Source organism: Ooceraea biroi, chromosome 9, assembly GCF_003672135.1.
Source record: "Ooceraea biroi isolate clonal line C1 chromosome 9, Obir_v5.4, whole genome shotgun sequence".
NCBI classification, from domain to species: Eukaryota; Metazoa; Arthropoda; class Insecta; order Hymenoptera; family Formicidae; genus Ooceraea; species Ooceraea biroi.
The window spans coordinates 3,124,456-3,138,333 of NC_039514.1; the positions used below are offsets into that span (position 1 = coordinate 3,124,456).

The window sequence follows — 13,878 nt, forward strand, 5'->3', positions numbered from 1 at the left end:
GGAGGAGTGATGGAAAGAGGTGGAAAAGAGTGAGGAGGAAAGAAGAGAGAGAAAGAGGAGATAGGGAAGAGGTTAGAGGAAAGAGAGGAGAAGGAGAGAGGAAAGGGAGCGGGAAGAGAGAGAGAGGAGAAATAGGAAGGAAATAGAAAGAAGGAAGGGGAGGGTAAATAAGGTATTATATAGGGGAATAGAGGGAGAGAGTAAAAGAGAGAGGAGAATAACAGTAGAGGAAATGATGGAGGAGTTATTAAGGAGAGAGACGGAGATAGGAGAGGTGGAAGAAAGGAGGGGTGAAAGTGGAAGATGGATAGTGAGAGTAGAGATGAGGAGGAGGGGAGATAAGAAAGAGCTGTTGGAGAAAAAAGGGGAAGCATGGAGGAGATGGAGGATAGGAATAGACGTGGATTTAACGATGGAGGAGAGAAGAATAAGGTGGAGCAAAGAGAGCAAAGGGGAGGGAAGTAAAAATGGAGAACAGGAAGATAGAGATAGAAGGGGTAGAATGGGTATGGGATGTGAAAGAGCAGGAATTGGTGAAGAAATAGGGAAAGAGGGGGGGAGAGAAAGGTAAGAAGAGGGAGAGAGAGAGAAGAGGGAAAGGAAAGAGAGAGGAGAGGGGAAAGAAGGGTGAGATTAAATGGAAGATATAATTAGATTATGTTACAGGAAAAGGAAAAGAAGAGAATAAAGGAAAGGAGAAAAAGGAGGACAGAAAGGAGAAGAGAAGAGGGAGACAAGGAAGGAAAGAAGGAGGAAGGAAGAAAAAGGAGAGACTTGTGGAAAAGGAGGAAGAAAAGGACCGAAGGGTGGGAGATAGGTCAGAGATATTGTGAGGTCGCAAAAAGGCCAGGTTTAGAGGAATAAGTGATTGTAAGGGGAATGAGGGGAGGGAAAGAGGAAATATGAGTTATGGGGAGATTGTGAACGGAGCAGGATCCGTGATGTATCCTGTAGAGAGACAATGCAATCCTAAGGGAAGCATTTAATAAACATACATACAAACTGAAATTAATGCACTTATCTCGCATTAGAAGAAGTGTCTGAAGTACAATTCGCGGATAACTATTTTGTGTGCAACAATTAACAATATAAAGTTTCCAGAATGTTATAAAATATAAAGCACAGCTAGCTACATTATATAAAATATATGTTTCGGTGTTAGCGGAAAGGTTGATGGAGGAAGTGGAGGAGAAGGGAATGATACCACAGAATCAGACGGGATTCAGGAAAGGATTAGGAGCGATGAATAACGTGTATGCTTTGAATTACATGATAAATAGGCAGATAAATAAGAAACGAGGAAAATTAGTGGCATTATTTCTGGACTTAAGAGCGGCATTTGATTCAGTGGACAGGGGAGTACTGATAAAGGCAATGAGGGAAAAAGGGGTGAGAGAGGGACTGGTAGATAGATGTGAGGAGGTTTTGGTGGAGACAAGAAGTAGGGTAAAAGTGGGAGAGGAGTAGGGGGGAGGTTTTGGACAGGAAGAGGGGTGAGACAAGGATGCCCTTTGAGTCCGGGGATGTTCAATTTGATGATGGCGGATATGGAGGAAGAATTGAAGGGAGGAAGATGGGGGGGAGTAAAAGTGGGAGAAGAGAAAGTATATTCGTTGGCATACACAGATGACGTAGTAGTATTATCAGAGGATGAAGAAGGAATGAAGGCAATGATAGCGAGGTTAGAAAGGTATATAGATAAGAAAGGGATGGAAGTGAACATAGGAAAAACGAAGGTTATGAGATTCAGGAAGGGAGGGGGTAGAGAAAGGAAGATGAAATGGAGATGGAAAGGAAAGGAATTGAAAGAGGTGAAGGAATACAAATATTTAGGATATATAATGCAAAAGAATGGAGAGCAGGAGAGGCATGTAAAGGAAAGGGTTAGGGCAGGGATGGCAGTGATGGGGCAAGTATGGAGGATAGGTAAGAGAAGATTTGAGAGGGAATGGGAGAAAAGGATATGGCTGTACGATAGTTTGGTATGGACGGTGATAGGGTATGGAGTAGAGGTATGGGGATGGGAAGAGAGAGAGGAGGTGGAGAGAAGTCAAGAAAGGTATCTAAGATGGATGTTAGGGGTAAATGGAAGGACGCCGGGATACATGGTAAGGGAGGAAATGAAGAGAGAAAAATTAAGGGAGAGAGCAGGATTAAGAGCATGGGGGTGGGAAAGAAGAATGGAGGAAGGAAAAGGAAGTGAGATAGCGAGAAGATAAGAAAGAGAGCAGAGAGAGGGGAGGGAATATCGAATTGGGAAAGAGGAAGAGAAGAATTTTTCAAGAAAAGGGGATGGGATGCATTGGAAATAAGGAAAAAGAGGGAGGAGGGAGAGACATTGGTGAAGGAACTGATGAGAGAGGGAGAGGAAATAGGAAGAAGACAGAGATGGCAGAAGATAAAAGAATCGAAGTATAATGTATGGTATAAGTATATAAAAGGGGAAGGGATACTAAGATATATGAAGAAAGGGTGGGGGAAAAACAAATGGAAAAGGGTGGCGAGATGGAGGTTGGGAAATGAGGTGAGAGGGGGGCAGTATTGGAGAGAAGAGGAGGAAAAGAGGTGTAGATTGTGTGGGAGAGAAGAGGAAACATGGGAGCATGTATGGGAGGGATGCAGGAGATGGGAGAAGGGTAGTGAGAAGAGTTGGCAGGAGGAAGTAAGGAGAATATTAGGAGAGAAGGGGGAAGGGGAGGAATGGATGAGAGAGATAGAAAGGGAGAGAGGAGTGGGAAATGAAGGAAATATAGGAATGGAGGAAGGAGAGGAAGAGAGAGAGAGAGGAGAGGAGAGAGAGGGGTAGGGGGGTAAGATTCTGCAGGGGAAAGTAATAGGGGAGAAATGAAAAGAATGAAGAAACAAGCCAAGGAAACGGAAGTCCAAGCGAGCGGTGTGTGTGTGGGTAAAGGGAGGGCGAATGTCGCAAGACACACGTCCTCGATAAGAGAACGGTTAGTTATTAGGAAAGAAATGTACAGGGTTGGGGAACGTTCCCTCGAAAAGCGCCTTTAAACCCCGAGGGGATGAATAAAGTACAATACAATAAAGCACAGTTAGCTGATTATCCGTAGGAAAATATAAATGGATATTTTATTGTAGTTGTTGCAGTATTAACTAATAAATCTACACTAACTCGTATAACATACACTGTAATTTTTATGATGTTTTAATTATAAAAATCTTACAATGTTATTATGTTTTAAATGTTATATAAAAATAAAATATATAATTAACTATGTAAATTGTAATTTAAAAATCTATGCTCTATATTTAATTGAATTAGATTGTGCTTCGTACCTTTTGCGATAATGACGTCGACGTCGTCCGCTTGACAAGTGATTTTGCGTACTCATAACAGGTTGAGCAGTGAATGTTTCTTTGAAGTTGTTTGTATATATATGATCTATATATTTACTAGTCTCAGTAGTAGAAACTGCAGAGGTTGAAAATTCAAGAAGCATATCATCAATTGGTCGTTTGGTTTTCATTGATCCTGACATCAATATCGTTATCGGAAGTTTTCGATGAACTTGTTGCACAGAATGCCTTTTTTTCGAAGTTTGGGTTGTGAATTCCAATCTAATAACACAAATAACTTTAAGCAGTTAGTATCTCTTTTTAATTCTTTTATTTTTTCTACATACGTGTATCTTTAATTATTTATTAACATATAATCACGAATAAGTAAAATATAGGTATACAAATTTCCGTCTCGAACTTTGCTACTCAAGGAACACACTGAAGTCAAGAAAAAGTCAAAATGCCTTTATTTTGATTCGAAATAGTCATGATTTTTCATGTGACGAAAATTTGATTTATCATGATATCATCACATACGCTGCTCAGTGATAAAAAAATGATCGATTTTACGCTGGCCCTGCAAATTTATAGTAATGTGAAAATGATAAAAAATTCTCAAAATTATACATATATTATAATATTCATAAATGATCTTATAGGTCACTTTATTAATGCATTAAAATGGATCACTTTTATAATTTAATAGTCTTTCGATTAGCATCTTATAAACGCGTATTTTTCAGCTTGTAAAAGTTCTATTATGTGTATTACATGTATGTGATAATTAATTTCGCAGTGGAATCGTTTTTCGAGTAATGTAGTTACAAAAACTTTATATAGAAAGCGCAATACACTGAAGAGGTGCCGTTGACTCATTTGAATTTACCGCGTGTTCATATAATCGCTACAGCAACCAATCATCTCTTGCTGTTTTGCTACTTCCGGAAGAGTAGCCATCAAGTCATTTCTTGCTGCGCATTTGTAATGGTCCTCGTGTGCAACGTGCAATGTGCAACGGCAACGGTATTATTTCCCGCTATTCAACGAATGTTTGTGAAATTGTGAACCTTGTATTATAAGTCTTGTGAAAGCAGTTCTAATTGAAATAATATTCTTTCGTTAAGATGGACGATACTGCAAAATCAGTAAGTATATTATATAGCCGTGCATTACGATATTTTACTTATGTTGTGTTTAACGTTTATTTATATTCTGTATTTAACTTTGAAGAAAGCTCAAGTTAACATTAAGGAAAAAATTTATTCATGCATTTCATGACTTACAGACAGCAAACAGGTTATGTTAGGTTAGATTAGTAATCTTCTTATATATTGTAAAACATAAAAAACTCGTATAGGACCGCGGAGCACAGACAATTGCATAATGTAAATAATCATCAATGATAGAATCCTTCATTTGCTATCTTCAGGATGACAATCCTGAAGATAGAAATGAAGGATTCTAATTAGTTGATTTTCTTATGCATTATGCAAAAGTCTGTGCTCCGGCTCTTAGACCGCTTTGGTTTCTATATATTACTACAATAGGATGTCTTTTTGATGTTTTCTTGACATCAACAAATCGTCAAATTTTGAAACCAAAAATCATCATATTGACTTTTTCTATCGTGACATAATTATGACGTCAAAATGATGTCATTTTGACTGCGTTGTGTTCCTTGGGTAGAAACAAAAAATGGCGCTAGAAAACACTGTGATGATATATAAAATAAAAAATAGTTTTTTATTTTAGTGATGTTAGTCAGCCTGCATTCAGGCATACATATAGTGCTGCTGCGACCAAGCAAATTTTAAGGAAACTCGAATGGGAAGTATCGCATCTAGAGTACTCTCCAGACATTGCGCCTTTCAATTATCATTATTCCATTTAGTCGATGCAGCATGATCTTTGAAATCTGAAAATGGGCCGACTTTATCGCCTCAAAAGACAATTCATTCTTCCGTCGAAAAATCCATCTCTTGCCTAAAAGATGGCAAAAGATCGTAGATATAGAGGGAAAATATTTTAATTAATAATATTATTTCCTTATATGTTTGTTAATAAAGAAAATTTTGATAAAACGGCGGAAAGTTATTTGTACACCTGTAATACAAAATATTTCCGAAAAATATGTATTTATTTCCAGACGTAATAAGAAAATTAATCTATAACATTATTTTACTGTATATTTGTATTCAGATTGAGATAATATTATTTTTCTTTTACATGGAAGGCGACAGGAGTGGACGGAATAGCAGGGGAGGTATATATATGATTATATCGGTAAAAATCCATTTAAGGGTATTCATTTTGAGTCATTTCAAGCATTTTTACCAAAGGATATGTAAATCGGGTGTGAGAGCTTTTCGGAAGTTTATCCGTGCGGTGTCCAATAGTAGTGCGGTGTACAATCGTGCTGTGTCCAATAGAACAGTGTGCAATACAACGTGTGCAATATTGCGTGTGCATTCGTGCGGTGTGCAATCGTTCCGTGTGCAAATGGAGGCGACCCTTTACACATTTGCATGAGAAAACTATCCGTTCTCAAGATGGATGCCGCGTTTGTTCATTCGATCAAAAACGTGAACGTGTGAACATTTATAAGCAAAGTTTGAAGCTGTTTCAACGTAATAATAACGTAACGGAGGAATTTTTGCGCTTCATAACAGTTAATGAAACTTGGATTCATCACCAGCCTGAGATTAAGAAACAGTTAAAACAATGAGTTGCAACCGAGGAATCTGTTCCCAAGAAGGCGAAAATCGTTCCATCAGCAGGAAAACTAATGGTCATTGTTTTCTGGGATGCTCGTGGCATAATTTTCATTGATTTTCTGGAGAAGGATAAAACGATAACTGGAGAATGTTGGTAATGGAGTTTGCTAATACTATTTATGAGTTGATACTAGTTCTATTTATGAGAAACATTTTTATTGGTTAATAGAATACTCCCTATAGAGCGCGCTTTTTTTAGTTAGTCGTTTTCAGAGAAAGTCGCACAATCAAGTTCGATGGTCACGCGCGCTTACGTTTCCTTTGTTCGCTTTAACGTTTCTTAAAGATTACCAAGTTATATTATTTTCTAACGTTATTATAACGCTGTGTACAAGAGAAATATATCTCAGTTCATTTAACTCTGCTGAGTGGTGTCTTAAACCCATATAACAACAGGTTATGGGCCCAGACACACGTCGTGCGTGAACGTATAGTGACAAGGTTAGAAAACTGAGGATATAACTTTATCGCTCGTGAGTAGTGCGTTGTTCAAGCACTGGAACTATTGTTATTGTGAGTACACAAAGAACAAACTGCGAGCATGGCTGCGTTCCACTTGGCGCTCGCAACGACCGCAACGTCATTTTGTCTTTATTACTCACTGAACATTAAATAAAGACAGAATGACGTTGCGGTCGTTGCGAGCGCCATGTGGAACGCAGCCCATGTCTACCGGTATTGTTAAAATTGAGTTCCCGGCGGCGGCCAAGTTGAAGGCTGGAAATTATAAGCTGTGGCGGTTCAATGTCGAACGACATTTGAAGAATCACAATGTCTGGAATCTCGTTATCGAGGACAAGAAGCCGATTAGAGTTCAACATGAAACAGAAGCAGCATTTGAAGCAAGAGAAACTACATTTAATACGAAGAACGTGATCACCGAATTAATAATCAGCAATTCCATCGACGAATCTGAAATAGATCATATCATGACATGTGAGAGTGCCCATGAGATGTGGAAGACGCTACAACGGGTTCACGAAAAGAAGAATCCGACTAGTAAGCTAGCGGCGTCACAGGCTTTCCATGAATACAGGTATGAAACTGGAATAGAAATATCAAAGCATATTGCTAACGTTAAAAATGTGGCACGTCGATGTAAGGATCTAGGTGATGAATTATCCGACACCTCGGTCATGGCAAAGTTACTACAAGGGTTACCGACCAAATGCCGCAGCGTCGCAATAATTTGGCGTAACAAAAGTGAAACCGATCAAAAGCTAAGCGAGCTTTGTGCCATGTTAGAACATGAAGAAGTTGCTCAAGATGCAGATGATTTGGCAGCAGTTAAAATGGAAGCGCTCACTGTTACACCTAATAGCAGTAAGCAGGAAACTGATAAAAAGAAATCACAACCAAAGAAGACATCATCGTTCAAGTTATCGTCAAAGAAAAACAAATCAATACGCTGTTTCAATTGCAGTGGACTAGGCCATATGGCAGCGAAGTGTCCAAGTCCCAAAGAAAAAAGTGATTTGAAACATAATTCGACAGAGAAGAGTGGTGATGCAATGATTTTATTAGCAAATGCAATCGTTACAACTAGTGACAAATGGCTGGCAGATAGTGGCGCGTCGGCTCACATCACAGGAAGACGAGAGTGGTTCTCACAGTTTGAACCTACATCAATGAAGTTTTCACTAGCAAACGGCGAACAAGTGTCCATTCACGGTCGTGGAGAGATCAAAGTTGAATGTCTTGTACGAGGCGCATGGCAGTTACAACTCTGAAGAATGTGGTCTTCATACCTGGGTTCAAGAAGAACCTTTTCAGCATCGGTGCTGCAAGAGAGTTAGGTGTACACTGTCAAATCAGCAAGAATTCAATGATCTTCAGGAGAGATGGTAAAATAGTAGCCGAAGCGAAGAAAGCTGACAACAACTTATTCATCATGCGAATGAGAATATGCAGCCAACAATCTCCAGAAGAAAATGTTGTTGCAGACGTGCAAACGTGGCACGAACGATTAGGCCATGTAGGAGTGCATGCTATCAAAGAAATGTCAAAATGTGGCATGCTCAAAGGTCTTGATGTACATATCTCATGAGACGAGTTTACAGTGAGAAACATGTGAACTAGCAAAATCGCGTCGTCGCACATTCAGAATCAACACGAAGAAAGCGGAGTATCAGCCTGGTGAGTTGATCCATACGGATGTCAGTGGTCCGTTCCCTACAGCATCATATACTAGCAAGCGATGGTTTATTTTATTTAAGGATGAAGCCACAGAATTCCGAAAGGTGTTTTTCATGCGTTACAAGAATGAGGCACTCGAAGCTTTCAAAAAGTTTGTAACGTTCACTGAGAACAAGTGGGAGCGACGTGTGAAGGTTCTTCGAAGTGATAACGGCTTGGAATACATTAACAGCGAATTTTTGTCATATTTGGAATTGAAGGGCATCGAACACGAACCAACAGTGCCTTATACGCCAGAGCAGAATGGGCGAGCAGAGAGGGACAACCAGACAATAAATGACAGCGCGCGTACAATGCTCATAGCAAAAGATCTTGACGAACGACTGTGGGCAGAGGCGGTACGAACTGATTTATTTGTTAAATCGTACACCGAATAAGCAACGTCAAAGCTCAACACCGTATGAAAAATGGTTTGGAAAGGTGGCATTATTGTCACATATTCGAACGTTCGGATCGATTGCTTATGTAGATGTACTAAAGATTAAGCGTACTAAGTGGTCTCCGAAAGCTCAAAAGATGATTTTGATTGGCTACGAGGGCGAATCATCCAATTATCGACTAATGGAGCCAAATAATCCGAAGAAAGTAACTGTGTCAACAAATGTTAAGTTTCATGAAGAAACCAAATGCGAAGCTGAATTGGATAAAGGTTGGAAACTGCAAATTCCTGAAGAAGAGAACAAAGGAAAACTACCGCACACTCAAGTCGAGCCAGACGTCGTCAATGAAGAAGCTGATACTGAAGTCGAGCAAGACGTCGTCGTGGAAGAAACGAATGCAGTTCCGAGTGGCAGTCGATACGGATTGCGAAATCGTGAGGATTTGCGTCTACCAAAAAGATACGAAATAAATTTAATCGAGTTTGAGAATCCATCAACATACGAAGAGGCCATGGCTAGCAGCACAGTGCAAAAGAATGGAAAGAAGCAATTGACGCTGAATTGCAGGCACTTAAGAAGAACAATACTTGGGTCGTTTCTAATTTGCCAAAGGACAGAAAGGCTATCACGTCTAAATGGGTCTTTAAGATAAAACGTAACGAAGTCGGCAACATTGAAAGATTCAAAGCTCAACTAGTGGCAAGAGACAATAATCAAAGAAAAGGCGTTGATTATACAGAAACCTTTGTACCGGTAATTCGCTATGAAAGTATCCGTACTTTGCTAGCTATAGCAGCATTAGAAAACTTTAAAATCGGACAATTTGATATTAAAACTGCTTTTTTGCATGGAGAGCTCGACGAAGAGGTGTATATGCGATTACCTGAAGGAGCAGTAGAAGAAGACACCGTGGTCAATCTTAAGAAGTCTGTACGGACTGAAGCAGTCACCACGTCAATGGAACAAGCGATTCCATGAATTTTTAACAAGATTCAACTTCAAAGCCAGTAACGCAGATAGATGTGTTTATCGTAGATCCATTGATAATAAAGCTTATTACACAATGCAAAGGAACAGGCAACAGGAACAGGGAATAACCAATTGCGTTACACGATTTGAGTACGGATGACCAAATCGAACAACGCGATTGGCTATTCCCTGTTCCTGTTGCCTGTTCCTTTGCATTGTGTAATAGGCTTAAGACGGTACTTCTGGGGTTGTACGTCGATGACGGTTTGGTACTTGCAAGAAGTCAAACAACGATTCACACGGTTTTAAAAGCTTTAAAGTCTGAATGTGAAGTAACGATCGGTAGTGCTGCCTACTTTTTAGGTATGGAAATAAAAAAGGATTCCAACGCAAAAACAATTACGATTAGCCAGAAGCATTACATAGAAAGAGTGCTGGAGAAGTTTGGTATGATAGATGCGAAACCAATATCAACACCAGTTGAAGCAAACAAGCACTTGAGTCACCTTCCAAAGGATCAAGTGAATGAAGCAATGAAAGGAGTTCCTTATCAACAAGCAGTCGGTTCACTGATGTTTGCAGCCTGTGTATCTAGACCCGACATCATGTATGCAGTGGCTAACGTCAGCAAGTTCTCGACAAATCCATCAACAGAACATTGGAAGGCCGTAAAAAGGATCCTTTGTTATCTCAAAGGAACCAAGGATCAAGGTATTACTTATCAATATAATGGAAACAATCAGGTGATCGGCTATTGTGATGCGGACTACGACGAAAAGACGAGGAAGTCAACAACAGGCCTAACCATGATTTTAGCTGGAGGATCAATCGTTTGGGCAAGTCGATGTCAAACTGTAGTAGCACAATCAACGGCAGAAGCAGAATATATTGCAGCCGCGGAAGCAACAAAGGAGATTCTCTGGTTACGTGAGTTACTGAAAAGTATTGATGTTGAACAAAACACAACTGTGCTGCGAGTAGACAACCAAGCGGCAATCAAGTTGATACGTAATCCAGAGCTGCATCGTCCAACAAAACATATCGACGTCAGATTTCATTTAATACGAGATCACGTGGAAAAGAAGAATATTGACATCGAGTATGTGCCAAGCAAGGAGCAATTGGCAGACATTTATACGAAGGGGTTGCCTAAGGAAAAATTTGAACAACTTCGAGATAATCTTAATATTAAATAGATTACGTTTATAATTAGTACACGAACTAGTGGGAGTGTTGGTAATGGAGTTCGCTAGTACTATTTATGAGTTAATACTAGTTTTATTTATGAGAAACATTTTTATTGGTTAATAGAATACTCCCTATAGAGCGCGCCTTTTTTAGTTAGTCGTTTTCAGAGAGAGTCACACAATCAAGTTCGATGGTCACGCGCGCTTACGTTTCCTTTGTTCGCTTTAACGTTTCTTAAAGATTACCAAGTTATATTATTTTCTAACGTTATTATAACGCTGTGTACAAGAGAAATATATCTCAGTTCATTTAACTCTGCTGAGTAGTGTCTTAAACCCATATAACAATAGAGAATATATATTATCGCATCTTTACTGGATTGTTTGAGGAAATAAGGAAAAAAACGACCGCACTTGGCAAAAAAAGAAGGTTTTTTTCACCAAGACACCAGTTCACTCTTCCGCAATTGCGACAGCAAAGCTATTTGAATTGCGTTACGAAATCCTTCCGCATCCCCCCTACTCGTCAGATTTAGCACCCTCGGACTATTATCTATTAAGCTTTTGCATAATAATAAATCTTTGCATGATAAATAATAGAAATTCGTGGTAATATATATAAGTTTATTATAGTACCTGAATTCAAAATTCTTATCTTTTATAGTAGGGATAGAATCGTCGTTTCTAGCATTAAAGCTGAAACCATCATCAAAGACATCGCTCGTGCTATATTGGTTGTGGTTTACCATGTACGACTCTGGCTTCTTCAAAACAACTCCCTCATCATGTTCACGAAGTATCTGTTTATTAGCATCATGTTCGCTTCTAAATTGGAGAATTTCTGAAAAAATCGTTATCTTCTTGCTTCAAATATCAAGACTATAATGTCGAGATCGTACAAACGAGATTGATAAGTACAAACACTTTTCGTAATTCAATATGATGTAAGAAAACTGAAATATTTATTTATATATTTTTTAAATTACAAAAATTATGTGAATCATAATATTGATATCATATTCGAATAATTGTGGTAAAAATTATTACAGGTTCTCTTATATTTAAGATAAAATAATTAATATGTTAATATATCATAATAATTACCCGTAAGACCTTCCTCTTCTATTTGAAGACCCTCTTTTAATACTTCTTCTCTGTATTTTCTCAATTCTTCCAGATAGCTCTTGTTTAATTTTTGTTCGCGCCATTCCGTGTCATATTCGATATTCGGCAATGCAATGTCACCAAGAAAACCGCCTGAAATAAATAATATAACATATATGCTGTTACGTATAATTCCATAAACAAATTAAATGCACATCGTAATAAATTAAAATTCGTTCAATCGATGTCATAAGAATCTACATTTGGTCTGTATTTGTGGCCGTTTCGGTTAATTAATTAAACTTGCGCTTGCGCGTATGTACGCACACGTACTCAGGCACACGATACATAATCACACCCGATAGATATTAACAAAATTGAAATCGCCGCTCTCCGAGTATCAAAAAAATATCAACAATTTCAATTGCAATCTGTCATTGTCCTCATGGACGATGCGAGACAATTCTAGGCCGTTCTGGACCGTTTTGGACAATTGAACTTGCGATTGCGTGTCACAACTCTTCTTCAATCGGAACAATCAGATTATAAAAATTTCAAAACAACGTGCTTTTATGTTCTTTCCATGAGTACGATGGTAATTGCATGACCGGTGCAAATTATATCTAATCCGAACTGATTTGACCTCCCCAGACTTTCTTCTGTGAGGATTCCTCAAAGACGTCATCAATTCTTCCAGATAGTTCTTGTTTAACTTTTACCCGCGCCATTTGGATAAAAAAATACTACGGAAATGACAAGCCGCACGCACGCACACGCACGCGCGCGCGCGCGCGCACACACACACACACACACACACAACAGAGGTGTAAATTCGACTGTATAACTTCACGCGGTACATGGGCAATGCTAATGCTGGCAGTACTGCAAGCCTTATAACTCAAAAAGCTATAACTTAAAATTATAACTTAAAAATAACTTAAAAAATACTTAATTTAATTTATTTATTTAAGTTAATTATAGTGTTTTGAAAAGTTCGCAAGGTATAAGGATGTGCAATGAGAAATGGGTTTCCATTTAAGAAATTGAAGGTGACCTTTCGGTGATCTTCATGGACCATCCAAAATCAAACCAATAGCACCATTTTATGTCCCCCTCGAAGCCATAAACCTTTTGTACGAAACAGTTTCTTCTAAAATCTCATAATTTCCAGATATTTGCCTGTCCTAATTAAAATGGGACACCCTGTATATAATAGTTCTTTTAGACACCATCCAAAACTAATTACAAAGATATTAATCTTATTAATATCAATTAAATTTACATTTTTTGTTTTTTTATATAAACTGTTTCCTATTAAATTTATTTGTTTTTTGTATAAAATGTTTGTTTCCTATATAAAATTATATTAACATTAATATTATAATTAATGTAATTAAAAATATAATCAATCTTTTCTTTTTAATCTTCTCAATTCTTAAATCTTATTCTCATAATAAATACCCAGAGAGCACCTAGACGTCTGAAAGATTACTAATCCTTGACATATTTTCGTCACGGATATCTTTCAGCGAGAGCATTTAGATGGCGAAAGGATGACTTTATTTTGTCTAATGTCCCGCTTTCTGTCATCTTTTAAGCCTTGTCCATATGATGACTAAAAGATGACTAGTAGTGGACATCTTGAAAAAACGTTTCAGAAACCATCAGAAAAATATTTATTAATTCTATGTATCAATGCCTCAAAGATAGACATTTAAGTTACATTTTAGTAAAAAACTATATTTTATGAATTACTCTCTAAACCACTGTGCATGGCGTCGATTATTTCAACATCGGCGTCCAGAGCAGGAACGGTAGGAGTCCTTAAAACATATACTACTAGTATATGTTCTAAGTAAAAGTCCAAAAGAAGAGAAGAATAGAGTACCGGATCGGTTTTCCAGATGGTTATTTGTAAGGTGCTAACCAAATATTTCTTGCGAGAACGTCACGCCTGACCTGGCC

The 13,878-nt window shown here is 38.3% G+C and overlaps 1 protein-coding gene across 3 annotated transcripts in view; it reads right to left on the bottom strand.

Annotated features, from left to right (window-relative positions):
- Positions 1-13,878, bottom strand: part of LOC105283221 (tolloid-like protein 2) — a 93,934-nt gene that overhangs the window by 64,602 nt on the left and 15,454 nt on the right. For all 3 annotated transcript variants that reach the window (XM_011345819.3, XM_011345820.3, XM_011345818.3), the window contains exons 2-4: positions 11,914-12,066; positions 11,446-11,650; positions 3,301-3,582 (exon numbers count right to left, since the gene is read on the bottom strand). In XM_011345819.3, the coding sequence (XP_011344121.1) occupies positions 3,301-3,582; positions 11,446-11,650; positions 11,914-12,066 (640 nt within the window). The remainder of the gene's footprint in view (positions 1-3,300; positions 3,583-11,445; positions 11,651-11,913; positions 12,067-13,878) is intronic.